General features: G+C 37.9%; 1 protein-coding gene across 5 annotated transcripts; it reads left to right on the top strand.

Annotated features, from left to right (window-relative positions):
- The first annotated feature begins 11314 nt into the window (after positions 1 to 11314).
- LOC149218302 (plasma membrane ATPase 2-like) lies at positions 11315 to 20571 on the top strand. Of its 5 annotated transcripts, XM_089383893.1 has the most exons (6): positions 11315 to 11563; positions 11818 to 11917; positions 17451 to 17535; positions 18059 to 18191; positions 18275 to 18307; positions 18727 to 20571. In XM_089383893.1, the coding sequence occupies exons 3-6, from the start codon at positions 17498 to 17500 to the stop codon at positions 19210 to 19212; spliced, it is 690 nt and encodes a 229-aa protein (XP_089240019.1). In that variant the 5' UTR covers positions 11315 to 11563; positions 11818 to 11917; positions 17451 to 17497; the 3' UTR covers positions 19213 to 20571. The 5 variants fall into 5 exon arrangements, with proteins under 5 accessions (XP_089240019.1, XP_089240018.1, XP_089240020.1 ...); XM_089383892.1 differs by lacking the exon at positions 17451 to 17535 and having other exon boundaries at positions 11321 to 11563; XM_089383895.1 differs by lacking the exon at positions 17451 to 17535 and having other exon boundaries at positions 11322 to 11563; positions 18988 to 20571.
- The last annotated feature ends 702 nt before the right edge of the window (positions 20572 to 21273 follow it).

Below are 21273 nucleotides of genomic sequence, written 5' to 3' on the forward strand. Positions count from 1 at the left end.
ACCCTCTAGACTTAGTAGCAGGTCTAGAAACAACATACAAAGTAATCTCTACCTTTCCTATAAACAATAGATAAAATAAGAGAACAGAGAACCTACTTGTAGCTTCCTTTTGTTCCTTATCTCCCTTGACCAATTTCGTTGCTCCTTCCCGTACTTAAATCGCTTGAGAAGTACCTGCACATAGAAAAAAACAACAACCCATCAAAGCAAATGATAATGATCTGTTGCTTGTAAATAACATGGAATCGAGAACATGATATACACAAATATTGCAGAAATATAAACACAGAAAATTCATAAAACAAGAGAGACACAGATATACGTGGTTCACCCAGTTTGGGCTACGTCCACCCCTAACAGCCAGTCCTTCCTTTCTCTTATCCAAAAAAATGAAGAGACACAACCTACAACAGATCCGCTATAATATCCTCTGTTTTCTCTCACAGTCTCACCTCTCTATTTCCCGCTCACACCGAATACACATCTATCACACAGCCTCAAATACAATGCCCTCATACAAAGAGAGGGGTTTCCTTCTAGGGAAAAAAACCTTAAACTAAACATAAGTTCTATCGTCAGATCATCCGCCTAATGAACGACCCAGATTGACTAGAAATTACTATACTTTTACAAGGCAATTTTACAGTTGTTTTTAGCTTTGGGGGCGCTGCCCCCGAAACCCCCCCGCCAGGGGGGGCTCCCAAAGGTCGCAGCCGCCCCCCCTTGGACCCCCCCTGCCGCGAATATTTTACGGGCGGCGTTGCCGCCCCCATTTCGAGCTAGGGTCCAATGTGGCGATACCTTTGAATATAGAAGATAATCAGGCTCCACACCCAACATATGAAAGTGTCAACATATAACACAAGCATAAGGGAAAAAAATTTGAAGACTTTATTGATAAGAGGAAGAATTACAACCCATATGTGCTTGATCTAGCGACACTCTTCCAATTCAATCCCATCCTCTTCACCTCATGACAAGTAAGACACTTCAACACTATAACAATACTTGCACTCAATTCTAATCTCATATCACTAGCATCTCCTTACAATTTAATAATTTCCAGCCCATGATCTCTTAGATGAGTGATTTTTTTATAGGTGCATGAAGGAGGTTATGTCAACAATGGTGATAATGAATTCCTTTCTAAATTTAGAAATTAGTTCCATGGAAGAAAGGATAGGGGATTGAGGTTTCCTAACTCCCTTCCTCATCCAAATGCGAACTCAGAGGAGTAGGTGGCTTGAGAAACTTATAAAGGCTTTCAATGGATAAGGAAACTTCAAACCCCCGTGGAAGTTCGCTCAAATTCGCCCAGCGCAGGACAAAGAGGGACCAAGTGCCCTGCATAGCACCCTGTTAGTGTGTGGTTTTCATTGTAGCGCACCCTAATGAAGGCCTACCTACACTGATCTTCTTTGAGGTAGTTTTTGGATGTTTTTAGTGATGGAACTTCTTTGGAAGTGAGGCATTCTGATGACTAACTTCTTTAGGGCATGTAACAACTGCACTAGGGGTTTATGGGCCCTAATAGTATCAATCTGTAATTTGGGGTTGATGTGCCCAAATGGATCTGTAACAATGAGCAAGCAATATGTAGGCTTTGATGAGAAAGGAAAAAAAGAGTGTTGCACAATAGGAAAAAGGACATTTTAGTAGGGTTAATCACGAATATGAAAGACAAATGCAATAATATAAAAGGATGCATGTTACTTGTAGTGCAATTTTCCAATAATGAGGAAACTTACAGAGAAATAGAAGATTAGGAAGCTGCATTGCTACAAAAGTACCTTGTTTTGCAGTAGTACGTAGATGTCTTTCCAATGGAGGTTCCTAGATTACCTCCTCACACAGAGATAGATTTCTATATTGAGTTGGTACCTAGAGAAATACCAACATCCAAGACACTATATAGAATGAGCACTCCAGAATTGGTTGAGCTGAAAATGCAGCTAAGGGTTACGTAAGGTGTAGTGCATCCCCCTAGGGAGCATCGGTATTGTTTGTAAAGAACAAAGATGGAATATTTAGATTATGCATTGATTACAGGTAGTTAAATAAGGTAACCATTAAGAATAGGTACCCATTATCAAGGATTCATGTTCTCTTTCATTAGTTGAGAGGAGCAACAATTTTCTATAAAATTGACTTGAGGTCAGGCTACCATCAAGTAAGGATCAAGGTAGAATACATTCATAAAACTTCTTTCAGAACAAGAAATGGGTACTATGCGCTTGTAGTGTTATTCTTTGGGCTTACCAATACCCCTTCCACATTCATGTGCCTAATGAATAGTGTGTTGCGTCCTTATTTGGATAAGTTTGTCATTGTGTTGATGACATATTGGTGTATTCAATGGAAAAATAACAACATGAGAAACATTTGGCTATAATGTTACAATTCTTGGGAGAGCACAAGGTTTATGCAAATCTTAGCAAGTGTGACTTATTCCAGTCACAGATACATTACTTGGGGAATATTGTTTCCAAGGAAGGAATCTCAATTGATCCTTAAAACATCAAAGCCATAATGGAGTGGTAAACTCCAAATAAAGTGGATGAAATTAGATTATCCATGGGACTAGAAAGATATTATAGGATGTTTATCCAAAATTTCTCCAAGATAGGCCATCCCATTACAACGCTGCAAAGAAAAGGGAAAATATTTGAGTGGACTGCACAATGTGCAGAAATATTTGAGCATTTAAAGTATTTGCTCACCAATGCACCAGTGTTGAGAATTGCAGGTCCTGACAAGGATTTTGTGGTGTGTATAGATTCCTATAAGGAGGGACTCAGTGGAATCATAAGGAAAGAAGGGAAAGTTGTATGTTATAAGTCTAATGATTTAAATGAGGATGAGGTAAATTATGTAACACATGATTTAGAATTGGCTGCCATCATTCATGCCTTAAAAATGTGGAGGCATTACCTCCTTGGTAGGAAATTCATGCCCATGACAAACCATATTGGGCTCAACTATTTTGTTCGAAAAATAGAATAATGATAGGTAAGCAATATGGCTAGCCACACTTAGTGAATTTGACTTTGCAATCAAGTACATGAAAAGTAAATAAAACAAGGTTGCTGATGATTTGAGCAAAATAATCTAAGTAAATCACTTGGTAGCTATAATTTCATATATGATAGATCTGATAGAAAGAATCAAGAGTGCTAGACTACAAGAGGAGAAATATCAGCAAGTGAAAGAAAAGTTTTTGCGAAAAGGCACAAATGAAGATTTTCACCTCACTGAGGGTGGCCTAATTAGGTTCGAAGGAAGAAATTATGTTCCTAATAGTGATGAAATGAGAAGATTGATAATGAAATAGTTTCATGTTATTCCTTATTCAAGCCACCAAGGGTATAAAAAGACTGTGACAAATATTAAAAAGAACTAATACTAGTTGAATTTGAGGGAGGAAGTGGTTGATCTCATGGAAAAATGCATAGAATGCCATCTGGTGAGGGCCAAGTGTAAGTATCTGGTAGGATTATTACACCCTATCCCTATTTTTGAATGGAAGTGAGAGCTGATTTCTATGGATTTCATTATAGGATTTCATAAAATGTCCAAGCAGCATGACACAATCATGATACTAGTGGATAATTTGAGCAAGGTTGGTCATTTTGTAGCAGTGAAATTCACTAATTCTTCTAGTGACATAGAAAAAATCTTCATAAAGGATATTGTGAGGCTGCATGACATCCTAAGAATATTGTGTTAGAAAGAGATGTCAGTTTCACTTCCAGGTTTTAGAAGGAACTATTTGCAGGAATGGTAACATAAGTGGCATTTAGTACAGTCTATCATCCACAAACAGATGGGAAAACAAAGAGGATTAACAGAATCCTTGAGTACATGTTAAGAATATATGTGATTCATTAGCCCAAGAAGTGGGAAGAATATCTCCCACTTGTGGAATTTAGATACAACAACAGATACCAAAAATCCATAAAGGTGAGCCCATTTGAGGCATTGTATGGCTGGTATTGCAACACTCCTATTAGCTGGAGTGATCTAGTGAATAGGGTACATGTAGGGCCTAATATTCTCAAGGATATGGAGCAGGAAGTCTAGATCATAAAACAAAATTCGAAAGTGGCATAGTATATGCAGAAAATTTGTGCAGATAAACATAAAGAGCGCCAAGAGTTCCAAGTTGGGGGACATATTTATTTGGGGATTAAGCCCAAGAAGAGATCCCTGAGGATTGGGACATGTGCCAAGTTGGCACCACCATATTGTGGGCCATTTGAAATCCTTGAGAGGATTGGACCAGTGGTTTATAGATTGGTTTTACCTCCTTCAATTCGAGTTTGTGGTGTTTCCCATGTTTCTTTACTTAAACAATATGTACAAGAATCTAATCTTGTGATTGATTGGTCTGTGTTATAAGTGGAACTATAGGGAGAGTTCCAATCAAAGACAATGTGCACTCTAGATAGGAGGAGTCTCATGCTACAAAATCGAGCCATAGAGCAAGTTAATGTGTAGTGGAACCACATTGGGCCAGAGTATTCCACGTGGGAAATGACCAAGGCCATGAAATTTAATTTCCTATTATTGTTTACCGGATAAAGCAAGTTTGAACGTGATTGTACATACTGTATAAATCAATTTATATAAATCTCCATGAAATAATATGTGTTGTGTTTTGTTTTTGGTGTTTCATAAGGGCACATGAACATTTAGGGCAGTCTTCCCTCAAGGGGGAGGGTACTGTGACAACCCCACCCATGGTCCTCTTTTAAAATACATTGTAAATATTTTTCTATATGTGAAATTTGAAAAAGGGGGTTGAGTGAAAGTGACACAGATTCCGGAGCTCGGGAGGAGAATTGCTTACTTAGGATTTTGTGGTTTCTTTTGCAAGAATCCTGAATTGCAGGACAACCATTAAAGATTGGTTGGTGTAGGAATTTAAGAGACTGGTTATTGAAATTAAATGGGCTACAAAAGAAAGTAAGCAAGCCCATGTTGCTTGAGAAACAACAATAAGGAAAGAGCAAGAGCACAAACAGTCTAGCAAAGATATTACATGTTGCAGGACGACAAGGACTTAACAACAAATGAAAAATGAGGAAAAGACAGTGGGAGGACTCATTCAAAGGTAAGGCTAGAAGAATTCAAAGGATACAAGAGGCAAAAAACGAAGGGAGATAGGAGTTCAAGCATCTAGTGAGAGAAAATGAGAAGGAAACTCTGAAGAGAAGAGAAGAGGAGAGAAGGGGATTATTTCTCAAGCTCCCTGTTGATTGTGGGTTGAGATACTAGTCTCTGGAGCCCTGTAACAACATAGGTTCCCTAGAGGATATGGTTTGAGATAGGATCCCTAGAGCCCTATAACAGCTTGGGTCCCTAGAGGTTGTGGGTTGAGAAAGAGGCCTCTCGAGCCCTGTAACAACTTGGGTCCCATGGAGGTTGTGGGTTGAAATAGTAGAATTTGGAGCCCTATAATAGCTTGGGAAGAGGTCATCCTAAAGGAGCACGAAAGGAAGAACTGATTGAAGACTTGTGGTTACTAAACTTTTGAACAGTGGATTCTAGACTCCCTAGGAGGGGGTGAATTGCTGTGAGTGCACTGGGGGGTGAGTTAGATTACCTTTGGACTCCCTGTGTTGAAAAAAGAAGCGTCATTCAGCTGGTTGGATTGAGGAAAGGGGTCCTATGAAGTCCATGTTTCAGCTGGTAGTTAGTGTCTTAATCCCTTGAGAAACCATCCCCATCAGACTCTGGAATCTGGACCGGTGGTGGCTAATGCAAGTAAGTGTGGCTGCAACTGTCAATGGTTGAGTGAAGACTTATCCCAGACTTAATTTTGTTGCAAGTTCAAAGATAAGTATCTTCTTATAATTATTATCTGCTGATGAATGTATGATGCATTTATGACTATAATGGTTCTCATTTTTTGGTATTGCATTTGTGTTGTTAATTCTTGAACATGTGGTTACCCCTCCATGGGGAGATGTCACTGAATGACATGTCTAACATATCTATGTGTATAATTATTTTTTAAATGAATGGAATTGATAATGAAATAAGTAATCTGAAACTTCTTAATGTGAAAATAAAAATGTTGTGTGATTAAGCTTAATGATGTTGAACACAGAACATTTAATGTATGAAATATGCAAAGAACCACATGGTAATAAGGATTAGTGGCTATAACATTGTGATAAACCTTATTCTAAATGAAATGCTTAACTGTACTGAGAAAAAAACACAAATGAATAATAAAGTAACATAAGGTCATGTTGTAGGGTGCAACAAAATCCATAAGATCTTGGAATAAAATTTGAAAGATTGGGCTCAACAACCCATTTATTTATATAAAATAGTTACATTGAAGACTGTCAGCTTAGTAGGGTCGGCTTTAACTTACATCCATTTATTTTTTTCTGTTACAAGCATCTTTGTTGGGCAATAGAAATTGTATTAACATTGAGGGATGTTTCCCTTGGGGCCAGATAGGCCCATCAAATTTATCTCAATGGTCTTCAACTTTGCATTCTCACAAGGTTGGATATCTTTCGTTGGCATCCCAGTGTCACTAGTGAGGCACTAGAAGGCTCTTCATATCTCCATGGAGCTGCTTACAAGCTCAAAATGGATTTTGGCACTGTCAGTGTGTGGAAGACAAGGTGCAAACCTCTTAGGAGTCCATGCCAAGCCTACGATAGGTAATGGTCATTGGAGAACCTATGCCAGCATGTGTGGAAGTCCCTGCCTGAGAACGAGAGTGCAGGTGGGCGAAGAACTCCTTAGAATCAGATTCATCCAAGATAAGGAGGGGTAGCACCGTTGAATGCCTTAATAAACAATTGGTGTTCACATATGGCCTTGACGTTTATCTAGAGGTTTTTTTGGACCTTTGAGGTAGAGCCATTTTCGATAATACTAGCTCTAGGAAGTTAGTGCTATTGTATAACTTGTTTTTGGGGCGGTCATAGCTTGACTAAGGCAGGACCGAAGTCCGTTAGTCAAGCCATGGAAGAGAATGAGAAGGAAAGACTTGTTGCAGAACATATGGGCCAAGCCCTAAACTTAAAAGACAAGCTCAGGTAACCTTATCCTTTCGCAGATCATTCCCTAGCTTTTGAGACTTTCGATTGTTGCAGTTGATTTTCCTCTTACGCGATTGGTCATGACAGTAATGGCATGACCTAGAAGAAATACACTGGAAGAATGTTTTGGGAGGAAAAAGGGGGCTAATAGGGATAGTGAAAGTCGAGACATGATGGTGGCCACGTAACCTTGAAAATTATGTTGTTGGTTAGGGATGGACCTACCTGAGAGGTCATCCTATTAGGCTCACTAGGAACATTCACATAAGGTGTCAGTGGAAAGGAGCGAGGTGAGTAGTGTGGGATGATGTGGAAATGCCACCACATGTCCCAATTGGGAGAAAGGTTCATGCAGGGGTGTAAACCACGAGACTGGCAGGGCTTGGAGATAAAACCTGGAGGCTTTTCCCTGGAACATTTCTAATGGTGCAAGAAAAGGAGAATCAAGATCGAAGCATAGGGATGACATGACACGATGATGTGGTACTATGAAATGCACTTATCAATGTTACTATTGGCTAGAGGGATGGTCCACAACCCACAAAATCCTGGACATCTAGACCGAAAGAAGGAACAAGAGGTGAAATGGAAAGCGTCATGGAAATCCTAACAATATGACATAGAAAGGGCACGTGGCTTGGCCTGCACCGTTGTGGTAACACATGATTGGTCATGGACTAGCCCACCTATCAAGTCAGTCTGATGAAAGGACCCCAGTAGAATAAATAGGATCCATATAGCAAGCTCGAGGGTGAACGAAGCAGGATGGAATGGCATGTGGTTGTGGCATACCAATTAAAAAGAGGACATATAGACTCACCATCACGCAATCCCGGTAATTGTAACCTGAAGGGAAGTAAAGGGCACTTTATGTAGCACTCCATAAGGGATTGAACATGATGATGTGGGTTAGTTTCACAGAAATCCACAAAAGCCTGAAAAAGCTCTCATTGGTAGAGAGAGGACCCACAACAAGGTTATCCCAATGTTGTGTTCTTGACAGACTAAAGAGTCATTGCAAAAGATGATGCATCTAGATAATGTGAACGAGTAGTAGCAGTGATCGACAGACAAGCTTAGGCCTATGAGGAAAAAGTAAGAGGGGCCCATTGTCCATGCAAAACTAGAACAAAGATCATGGCGTATAACCAAGCGCGCAGTTTTGGAATTGCCAGGAGAGGGTAAGCAGGGTGACATGATCAATGGGGCCCACCTAGAAGGAAATTAGCTAATGCAGAGAGCGAAGGCCCATTGGATGTTTGGCAGGCGTAGAATATATATATATATATATATATATATATATATATATATATATATATATATATATATATATATATATATATATATATATATGGAACCTGATCTGGAAGCTTCAGGCTGCACCTCGATGCCGCTTACTAATGTGGAATATCATATATGACAAAATCCCCACGGGAGTAAACCTCTTGAAGCGATCTTATCATGGCCCTTTCAGATGCCACTTATGCTGTTGTGAAGAAGAAAGCACTGATCATCTCTTCATTCGCTGCACAGTCACACAAACGTTCTGGCACAGCATATCTACTCATATACCCGACCTCAAGGATTGGAATGGATCCTCCTGCAAGGAAGCCTGGAGCAACTGGATCAGAGACCACGCGGGCAAACTCACAAACTTACCCCTCCTCGTCTGCTGGGCCATTTGGATCGCACGTAACCGCATCATCTTTAATAATAGACCACCAAACTGGCAATCCATCCTGAGCCACACCATTGCTGATTTCAATTTACTTCCTTCGACGGAGAAGAACAGACCTGCCCGTGCTATTACTCCCCCCATCATCGATCGATCAAAGCCTTGGGCCTTCTTCGATGGCTCTGCCCAGAACAATGGCTGTGGCGGGGGTGCTACCTTATACTTGAACGAATCCCACTGCTTTAAGATTCAGATCAATTACCAAAATGGCACTAATAATTTCTCTGAACTCAGCACAGCCAAACATATAATATATTTTGCAATACAAAAACAGTGCAGACATCTCCAACTATTTGGCGATTCTCAGATCGTTTGCAATTGGATAAATTCTACAGCTCATTGTTATACTTTTTCTTTGAGAAATATCCTTGACGAAGCCAAAAGACTGATCACTTCATTTGAATCTTTTGTCTGTCGTCACATCTACAGGGAGCAGAACGAAGAAGCGGACAAACTGTCAAAAGAAGCAGCGAACAACCATCTAGAACAATGGCTGATACAGGAACAGATCGATGGATCCATCCATCAATATTATCACCGGCCCTATATAGATCATAACAGGAATGGGTCACCAACCCATTCATAACAATAGACATGATTTTGGACATCTCTTTTTGAAATATGGTTTTATTTGCTACTGTTTATCATAACTGTTACAGTGCTCCCTGCGTGGAGCTAGTTTTTGATATTTAAATTTTGTATATATATCATATAGACTCCCTGCGAGGAGATCTAGAACACACAGGTATTTTTTGATGAACTCTGGCAGGCCAAAGGCCACATATGAATATGCAACATGCATCTGCAAAATGTAATTTCTCCCTTTTTTAATAGAAATTACGACTTTTTCCTAATGGGAATATATATATATATATATATATATATATATATATATATACAGAGTTAACAAAAAAAAAGTAACCACCCCATCCCTTTAATGGTAACCTGAGTGGTCAAGTGACTTTACACTGTACAAATAATGATGATGATGATGATCTTGATAATACCAAGCTAGAGGATGATAACGTGTTAGTTGAAATTCATTTTCCAAGTGAAAAGGAAAATGATCTTTAGATGGATAAATCAGATCATAAAATATTGAAGATGAAAAGCATAATAGAATTGTGGCACTTAAAGTTGAGATTGAAAGGCTCACAATTGAGAAAAAAAGAAAAATAAGTCACTTGAAATGTTTGATAAGAAGGAATTTGTCTTCAAATAAGAAACTATTAGATTAAAAACTAGGGTAGGAGAGTCAAGGAGAATTGAAGATGTAATGGGAAGGAAACTTAAAGGAGTTAGTCATCGTAAAAAACTTGTAGTTGAAGTAGTTTCAACAAGAACAGAATTAGAAAATAGTAGATATAGATCAATGAAACTATAAGAGATGATGAAGAAGCTTTCAGAAACTCTAAATTAGAGGATGATAGCAACATTATTAGCAAGGAAGCAAGCAAGAACAAGGGGAAAAATAAGTAGTCAAGAAAGGAGCCGAGGAAAGTACCCTCATCAAGAAAATCCTTTGGACCTTTCTTGAGATTTGTCAAGTGCTTAAGTTTTCATAAACTTGGACACATTGCAACAAATTTCACAAGTAAAAGGATAAGATCTTCTTATTATAATATACATAAATATATGTAGCCAAATAAAGATCCCTATCAAGAAAATAATAAAGGAAGATTTCTCCCATCACAAAGATCATCTACAATCTGGTACAACAATTATTTTTATGCCTATTTTTACTCATGTAGTAATGTAAGGTAGATTAGAAATAGAATATATGCATATGTTTATCCTTTTCTTGGCCACATTTGATGTTATATGTCTAACCATCTTGGCCAAATTTCTAAATATTGAAAGTTTACTAGTTTCTTTAAGGAATCAAATCAAAAGGTGAAGGTCATTCAAATCAATCTAGACAAGAACGCAAAAATAGGTGCACATGTTAGACATTAACCCATCGAAGTTTGGAAGTAGTAAGAGACTTCTATGAGAAATTGAGGCTTGCATGGTGTAAACGGGATCATATGGTATCATCTTCGGATTTCATAAAGGATCGTTGAAGATGCAAGCATAGAAGAAGCATTGTGTGTGGAAAAATCGGTAAGTTAGGAAGGAGGTGGACAAGGTTTGAAGGTTTATTTTTAAATCATTGATTCATCTTTGTTTTAGCTTGATAATTATTGGTTTAGACATGGTAACCAAGCATATGAAATAATGTGTATGTTCAAGGTTCTAATAAGGTGTGAGTTGGGTTTTCTACTACATGCTTGATTGATGTAGTCACTGTTGTATATGATGGCAGATTATATTGTAAGGTCATTCTAAGTTTGTGTTATTGATTACGCCGTAAGGCGTTCCCCTTTGAAACGAATTGCCCCAGCCGTCGCCCTGTCCTATTATTCACCGTAGATTTATGGTGTTAGACGATTGAACAAAAGTTGATCGTTGATAAAAAACGGTTCATGAAGCAAACGGTTCGGGAAACTGAAACGCGGTTCTCGCTCATGGAAATGGCGGTCATTAGATGCTTATTAGTCGCCCATGTTTTAATTTCCCTGAGTTGCAGTTTGAAAAGACTTTGAGAATAAGAGAAGTCGGATGTTCAGAAAACGATGGATGCGGCAGCCATTGCTGCTGCAGTTTCTCCAACCGCACCTTCATCCCCCGAGTTTCATAATGATATCCTCCAGAGTAGCCACGAGTAGCATCAGCACGCAGATACAGCATCAACCATGGATATTTCTTTGAAGTTCTTAATGTATGGTGAAATACCCAACTCCCTGTTTTAGGATTCTTCTCCCATACCACCGAATAATAAGAGACATTTTTTTTGTCTACCTGATTTGAAATCAGCATCGAAATCATATGATCCACAGAATTTTCCTTTCAATTTGCCTGTTGATTGAAGCTTTGATGGATTATGATACACAAGAGGCTGGTTCATGCAGCCTTTGCCGAAACAGGGGAATTTTTTAGGTTTTCTAAAAGGACCTCTCTTTTTACCGTTTGCAGGACATAAAGCTGCTTCTGTATCAAAGTTCCCATTCTTTAACATGATCATCCAAAACTGCCATGGTTTTGATGCAGTGCGAACTTCACACAAGGAACCAAGGTATAACTCCTTTTTTACTGCATGAAGGTCTGGATTATTGTAAGATTTGAAGGATGTATCAGGGAATTGTTGGCCTGCATGTAATAAATTGTCGCGCCTTTTGACTCTATGATTTACCCTACACTTCCTTGATTCTGTTCATGACGAAATATACATCAGTAGCATGCTTGCAGAGAAGGATTTAGCAAATAAATCTGCATATCAGAGAATATTATGTAAATGAACAATATTTGAAAGGAATACTATTTAGCAAGCGCATTAAAACTTATGATACATAACATTAAAACTGGTTATGTATGATTCCCAATTTCTTTAATTTCAAAAAACCAGAAGGATGCACTAGTATAAATCGTCTGCGAATGTACGTTTCGCTTCAGTGACACGGAATAAAATAATTGAATGGCGAATCCCATCTCTTCCCTTGCTGAATAAGCCAATTTCCCATAAGCTCACAAAAATCATTTTGCTTTGAAGTTTCATAGATGCAAATATGTACAGACAAAAAATAAGTTGAAGTCTGTACCTATCTCTCTTGATTCAGATTTATGCTAATCCATCAGGGTAAGTTTTATTTTCTGGGTGTAAGTTTTAACAATGTGTGCCATTCTTTGCCAATCGGTTATCTTTCTACCTTTGTTAACAAATTAAGTTCACCAATTGGCCAAGGTTTTCTAAAATACATTTATGGAAGATAGAGCCCAGGTTTACCATGCTTGCCAAATTTTAAAGGGTTATTAATAAATTACAGTTTTTTCCTAAAATAGTAGTCCATGCCATACATATATATTTTTATTTTGTAAAGAGGAAAGATTCATCAACTGTACTGTATTTCATTTCTTAAGAGTTCTCTGGTTTCAAGTCACTATATTTCATTTCTTAAGAGTTCTCTGGTTTCAAGTCACTAGGCGTATGTGTGTGGCACCAAGATCCATGCAGTATTTTTTGTAGAATGGAACTTGTAATATACTACAGACCATAAGAACCACGTGTTGCCTATGACAGCAATGATTTATAAGTTAGATTTTTGTAGATCAGCTTGATGAATTTGCTAATTTACATTCATGGCCAACATTCCCCACGACCCCAAAACTTTACAAGAAGGGTTTCAATCAAGCTTACACCCTAGATCTCGCCCCACCGAGGCTTACAATTCAAGCCTGGACCACATTGTAGCAATCTAATAACTCATTCAGGCTGCAATATATTAATTCACAGTTACTTTGTAGATCAGCTTGATGAATTTGCTAATTTACATTCCTCTTCGTACATTCGTTGAATTTTTCTCCATGAATTTCAGCCATAGCCCTTTCAGTGAAGAACGGAGACCCATTTCAGTTTTAAAAAACACTATTTTGCAGGCCTAAATTTGAGAAGTAGCTTCACTTACAGTCCATCCTTCACTAACAATGGCAGCAGGTCTCCATTTGACAATACTATATGCTGTTTTTAGCCTTTTCTTTGCAGTCCTTTGAGATTGAACCATTTTCACTAATTGGTTTTTGTGGTTCCATCAAATTTCATTTTTATGGAACAGGGCAGCCATGCTTACAAGTAACTGCTATAAAAGTTCTTCATTACTTGTCAAAAAATTTACAAAGTAAATTAAGTTGGATTATTTTACAGTGCACAATTCCTTCTGGGCAAGTAAAGTAGTCTGATCTTGAAGTTCCTAAAGCTTCTAAGGGAACTTCAGCTTTCTAGATAAATACCAGTCAAGATTGGTCATGGCATGCTATCTAAGGCCAGGATCTGCTACTTTCCTTAATAATGCAGCATTTAGCTGTTCTTGCGTATATACAATACCTGTCATATTCAGAATAACCGTTTGAATCATCAACTCTTTCACTGTGGATACACTGGCATGATGAACTTCAAGTTCAAGCTCTTTAAATGCAACCATCATTCTTGCAACGGGATGGTTCTGCTTAGGACACTGAACTCTGACCATGGCCTCTCGACCGAGGATTCGAACGTCAAGCTCAATATTAGGACACTGAATTTTCGAACCAAAGCTTTTGACATCTGCTGGTTTTCTTTTTCTTTCTGTTGGAAAATGTTTGTAAGTCATAGACTTTAAGTTTGTTTTGTTTTTGGTAAATATAGCATACAGGAACCTGAACAGTTTTTGAATCACTTTTTTTGACATATATCCACTTTATGGAAATAGTCCTTTATTGGTTCTGAACTGTAGAGAGTCTGTAGGCAGGTTACATCACATGTATTTTTAAATTGGCATGCTAATGAAATAATGTCATGGCATGATGATGTGGCACAAAGTCATCTCTACGATGATGTAGCATGGTTACATGGTGCTGACATGGCATGTATACATGATGTGGATTAAGGTGCCCAAGAGAAGGAGGCTAGGTGGCAACCAATGGTTAGAGGTGATGTGGATGGAAAAGTACTGAATAGTGGGATGTTGAGAGATTAGATCTCAAAGTATTAGGGGATCAAGCTTCACACTATTGGATGATCAGGAGATTAGGTACCAAGGATATGGATGTTTTCTATTGGGATTCTATCTTGATACTTATATAACCTGATACTATTATGATGTGGACTAGGTATAATGATGTGGATCCATTATAATTGTGTCCCTATGCAATGTGGAGATGTGGACAATGTTTGCCACATGTAAAGTACATATGCTAACATAGCACTTAGCGGGAAATTTTTTCATATGGGCTTAATTTTAAGCTTGAATGTAATACCCGATAAAAGATGAAATACTTACAAAAAGTATTTGTAAGTCATTGGGTATTTACATTCTTCTCTATTGATTTCTTTTGTAATATTGTGTGGATTAGTTGACTTAGGCTTTCGTTTCTTGTCATATGGAACTTGGATGCCTGAAGAATTTGACTGAGGCTTTAGTTTCCTGTCAAATGGGACTTGGATTCCTGAATTCTTCTGGCAGGATTTTTCAAAAATTGCCTTCTTTCAACAAGAATTAGAATGAAATTATCATAAGGCTCCATATTTCCTGCACATAAAACAAATTTATCAAAAAGAACCAATTTCTTCCTTAACCTGATAGAGTCCTTTCTCTGTCACAAAGATAAAGATCATACAGAAAATTGTTAAGACTGCTTGCAACCAGGAATCCTTTACATGAATCATTTGTTTCTGTTTTCCTTTGCTTACATACTGTTCACAATATTATGTCCCTTCACAACCTTCGGCAGTATTCTTGAGCTTCCCATTCAAGTCTCTCTCATTGCCTTTCAAGACAATGTCCCCCTTGACATAATTTTGCTGTTCATCTATCAGAATTTCTTCCTTCATGACAGATTCTGCTATAGAAACTCTCGGCTGGTCTTCACTTTCTATTGGCATCCATTCACTAAACATTTTATTAGCTATTTTATTCTCATAATCAATTAATAAATTCTGATTTTCTGAAAGTGAATCATTTACCTTTGGATCTATAACTACTATCTCTGTATCATCTTCTTGTCCCAGCTTCACAAATTCTTTATCTCTAAGCATCACTTGCTTCCCACTCATTAACAGTACATTAGATTACTCCTTGGCTTCTTCATCCTTTAAGGGTAACTCATGCTTCTGATCATTCTTTTCAAGGGTCTAAGTGTTCTGTCTCCCATCATAAATGTTTTTCCTGTCATATTGCCAAGGTCTACCTAATAGAACATGGCAAACATCGATAGGCATTATGTCACACAGCACTTGATCTTTGTAACTTCCAATATAGAACTCAACCTGACATTGTTCATTTACCAACACTTAGTGACGAAACCTTGTACGGAGTAGGATGTGGCATTCCTCCCAGCTCCAAATTTGTTCACCATTTCTGTAGAAACTAAATTATCAGTGCTGCCATTATCAATGATTAATTTACAACACTTACCTTCTGACTCCCAAGCTATTCTAAACAAGTTCTTTCTTTGAATTGGTTCACACACTTCCTTGTTTGGCTTCAACAATACCCTGTTCATCAATAGAATTTCTCCTATTTCTGGAACTTCAGTATGTGCTTCTTCTTCTTTAAGTTCATTTTCGGCTTGTGCAATTTGTACCTTTCTCTGTACTACAACATTTTCCAGACAATCCACTTTATGGAAATAGTCCTTTATTGGTTCTGAACTATAGAGAGTCTGTAGGTAGGTTACATCACATGTATTTTTAAATTGGCATGCTAATGAAATAATGTCATGGCATGATGATGTGGCACAAAGTCATCTCTACGATGATGTAGCATGGTTACATGGTGCTGACATGGCATGTATACATGATGTGGATTAAGGTGCCCAAGAGAAGGAGGCTAGGTGGCAACCAATGGTTAGAGGTGATGTGGATGGAAAAGTACTGAATAGTGAGATGTTGAGAGATTAGATCTCAAAGTATTAGGGGATCAAGCTTCACACTATTGGATGATCAGGAGATTAGGTACCAAGGATATGGATGTTTTCTATTGGGATTCTATCTTGATACTTATATAACCTGATACTATTATGATGTGGACTAGGTATAATGATGTGGATCCATTATAATTGTGTCCCTATGCAATGTGGAGATGTGGACAATGTTTGCCACATGTAAAGCACATATGCTAACCGGGAAATTTTTGCCACATGTAAAGTAATTAGCACTTAGCGGGAAATTTTTTCATATGGGCTTAATTTTAAGCTTGAATGTAATACCCAATAAAACATGAAATACTTACAAAAAGTATTTGTAAGTCATATACTTAGTATGTTTTGTTTTTGGTAAATATAGCATACAGGAACCTGAACAGTTTTTGAAATACTTACAAAAAGTATTTGTAAGTCATATACTTAGCATGTTTTGTTTTTGGTAAATATAGCATACAGGAACCTGAACAGTTTTTGAATCACTTTTTTTTGACATATATCCACTTTATGGAAATAGTCCTTTATTGGTTCTGAACTGTAGAGAGTCTGAAAAGACACCCTTTCTGGAGCTTTCAAGAGTTTAGCTTTTCCTGGTTCTGAAGTTTATAAGGGAGATATGCAGATCTAAATACCCCAATACCTTTTTGCCTTGTAAGTGCAGTAGTACATTCTGAGTGTGATTTCTTTCCTACTTGACTGGAAATGACGATTTTGATCAAGGGAAAAAAGAATAGTGAGATCATTTAAAAATTGACACAACTCAAAATGTATTACTCATGGCTCTGGATCCTTAACAAAAAAAGAAATGGGGTTCTTTGACAAGGTACCTACTATCTGATCTCTAATACAAAAGGGTCAGAAAATGGAAAAGAAAATATTAAAAAGGCATGTTGACACCTGACCACCTAGCCCTAATGGCCACCATCTTTAAAGCACAGGAAGGGATTGGAGGAAGATGGAGACAGAGTAGCAGCCACACAGACAGCCAAAGACTGTATTTTCTGAGATCGACAGGAAGTACAAAGTAACATCTGTGGGCAGAACTTCTTCTGTATCATTCTAATATATTTCTGGAATTTTGTCTGCTCCAAGAGGATTTTCTCCAGTTGAGATCTCCTTTGTTAAATTTATGGTGTGGATTTTTTTGGTTGTTGCAGTTAATAATGTATCTGCAGTTCTATTGATGGCACAATGAGTCGTAATTATGACTGGGAATATGCTCAGGTCGAACGATAACAATAAGTATGGTTTAAACTTTACATAGAAGGTTATTCCAATTTCCTTTTGCTGAAATACAGTGCACAATTACTATAACAGCAGATTAGAGGTGTAGTTAGATGCAGAGCCTTCTACACAAAAGGCTTTATTCTTAGTGTGCCTTGCAAGTAGCAAAATCTGTAGCAGATCACCCTTGCTCACACAAAATCCACTTAGCTGTTAAATCCAAAGAGTAGCAATAAGTCTGTAAATGTATTTGGCTGTTCCCTTTTTCCTATCTAGCATTTTGGTTTTGTAGCATTTTCTGTTAGGTTTAGATAAGAGGGGCTGGAAGGTTGTACTCTGCATCTAGAAATTTCAGTTGTTTGAGTGTGTCATGGGATCTCTGTTATTCGCTGTTACCTTTCAGAAAAATGCTTCGTTAAAGAATTTGCATCATTATGTTTGGGTTTATCTTTCTGGAATTCGTGCTTTTAATCGTTAATAGCATGTCTTAGCTTTATAAAATATATTCAATTCTAACTGAAAAAAAGTATTGACAATGCAGAAAATCAGTGGCAGATGCAACTGATGCAGCTAGAAGTGCGTCTGATATTGTGCTTACTGAACCAGGGCTGAGTGTTATTATTAGTGCTGTTTTAACAAGTCGGGCAATCTTTCAGAGAATGAAGAATTACATGGTATGTAGCATGGTATTTTTGGTTTGCTTACGCACATGTTTACCTCTCACACGAGAACTAATAACTGGTCTGTATGCCCACAGATATATGTTGTGTCAATCACTATTCGTATTGTGGTAAGTACTAAGATATCTCTAGTTAATTCACAGCACGTGCAATTCTTTGCTGTCAATGGCACACCTGTACATCTCTGCATGTCTTTTCCCATATGTTTATCATCTCATCATCTTCTGATTCCACTGATTACTCCTCCAACTTCCAAGTCAAGTCCTTCATCTCCAGATCTGATCTGCTGCCCGCACCAGTCATTGTGCCCTTTCCTCTGTCCCATGATTAATGTCCTTCCAGATCTTCTTCACTGAGCAATCAATCCAGTTCTGATAGGCCTTTCTACCCCCATTTTGTGATAGGCCTTTTCTACCCCCATTTTTTGATAGGATCTGATCCTCTCACTGTGTATGGGCATTGGGTTTTGAATTACAGTTTCTGTAATTGGTTTGGAGAGTGTCTGTTCATGGATTCAAAAATGTTTCAGTTGGACCAGATGGATCAATTTGGGCTTGAGCCTCTGCTGATATGGATATTCAATATGACTGCAGTCAACCCTGAGGAATTGTTGCAGCTTGACTCTGCCTGCCCATCACTGTTTGGTGGGTTGATGCAGTTTGATTCTAACAACAAGCACAACAATTCAGACTCCTCCCCCTGTCAGTCTCCTGATGGTCCGGTATTCCCTGCATTTGAAGGGTTGAATTTTTACAACAACCTGAGCATTAATACAAATTATGTGTTGCAGAGAGGCAATGCAGCAGGTTCATGTGACAGCATTAACGATACTGATACCAACAGCAACATCTCACCTGCAGGCTCTGAAGATCTCAGAAAGTCAAATAGCTGCAACAGCAGTGAAGCCACCCAGGACCACAAGAAAGTGGCAACAAGAGATGTGTTTAAAAATTACAAAAATTTATTGATGGCTTTGATATATTTATGTCAAGATTGGTCATGGCATGCTATCTAAGGCCAGGATCTGCTACTTTCCTTAATAATGCAGCATTTAGCTGTTCTTGCGTATATACAATACCTGTCATATTCAGAATAACCGTTTGAATCGTCAACTCTTTCACTGTGGATACACTAGCATGATGAACTTCAAGTTCAAGCTCTTTAAATGCAACCATCATTCTTGCAACGGGATGGTTCTGCTTAGGACACTGAACTCTGACCATGGCCTCTCGACCGAGGATTCGAACGTCAAGCTCAATATTAGGACACTGAATTTTCGAACCAAAGCCTTTGACATCTGCTGGTTTTCTTTTTCTTTCTGTTGGAAAATGTTTGTAAGTCATAGACTTTAAGTTTGTTTTGTTTTTGGTAAATATAGCATACAGGAACCTGAACAGTTTTTGAATCACTTTTTTTGACATATATCCACTTTATGGAAATAGTCCTTTATTGGTTCTGAACTGTAGAGAGTCTGTAGGCAGGTTACATCACATGTATTTTTAAATTGGCATGCTAATGAAATAATGTCATGGCATGATGATGTGGCACAAAGTCATCTCTACGATGATGTAGCATGGTTACATGGTGCTGACATGGCATGTATACATGATGTGGATTAAGGTGCCCAAGAGAAGGAGGCTAGGTGGCAACCAATGGTTAGAGGTGATGTGGATGGAAAAGTACTGAATAGTGGGATGTTGAGAGATTAGATCTCAAAGTATTAGGGGATCAAGCTTCACACTATTGGATGATCAGGAGATTAGGTACCAAGGATATGGATGTTTTCTATTGGGATTCTATCTTGATACTTATATAACCTGATACTGTTATGATGTGGACTAGGTATAATGATGTGGATCCATTATAATTGTGTCCCTATGCAATGTGGAGATGTGGACAATGTTTGCCACATGTAAAGTACATATGCTAACATAGCACTTAGCGGGAAATTTTTTCATATGGGCTTAATTTTAAGCTTGAATGTAATACCCGATAAAAGATGAAATACTTACAAAAAGTATTTGTAAGTCATTGGGTATTTACATTCTTCTCTATTGATTTCTTTTGTAATATTGTGTGGATTAGTTGACTTAGGCTTTCGTTTCTTGTCATATGGAACTTGGATGCCTGAAGAATTTGACTGAGGCTTTAGTTTCCTGTCAAATGGGACTTGGATTCCTGAATTCTTCTGGCAGGATTTTTCAAAAATTGCCTTCTTTCAACAAGAATTAGAATGAAATTATCATAAGGCTCCATATTTCCTGCACATAAAACAAATTTATCAAAAAGAACCAATTTCTTCCTTAACCTGATAGAGTCCTTTCTCTGTCACAAAGATAAAGATCATACAGAAAATTGTTAAGACTGCTTGCAACCAGGAATCCTTTACATGAATCATTTGTTTCTGTTTTCCTTTGCTTACATACTGTTCACAATATTATGTCCCTTCACAACCTTCGGCAGTATTCTTGAGCTTCCCATTCAAGTCTCTCTCATTGCCTTTCAAGACAATGTCCCCCTTGACATAATTTTGCTGTTCATCTATCAGAATTTCTTCCTTCATGACAGATTCTGCTATAGAAACTCTCGGCTGGTCTTCACTTTCTATTGGCATCCATTCACTAAACATTTTATTAGCTATTTTATTCTCATAATCAATTAATAAATTCTGATTTTCTGAAAGTGAATCATTTACCTTTGGATCTATAACTACTATCTCTGTATCATCTTCTTGTCCCAGCTTCACAAATTCTTTATCTCTAAGCATCACTTGCTTCCCACTCATTAACAGTACATTAGATTACTCCTTGGCTTCTTCATCCTTTAAGGGTAACTCATGCTTCTGATCATTCTTTTCAAGGGTCTAAGTGTTCTGTCTCCCATCATAAATGTTTTTCCTGTCATATTGCCAAGGTCTGCCTAATAGAACATGGCAAACATCGATAGGCATTATGTCACACAGCACTTGATCTTTGTAACTTCCAATATAGAACTCAACCTGACATTGTTCATTTACCAACACTTGGTGACGAAACCTTGTATGGAGTAGGATGTGGCATTCCTCCCAGCTCCAAAT

This window comes from Pinus tabuliformis, chromosome Q (assembly GCF_031772625.1).
Source record: "Pinus tabuliformis cultivar Carrire ecotype Pingquan chromosome Q, CPIR1, whole genome shotgun sequence".
NCBI classification, from domain to species: Eukaryota; Viridiplantae; Streptophyta; class Pinopsida; order Pinales; family Pinaceae; genus Pinus; species Pinus tabuliformis.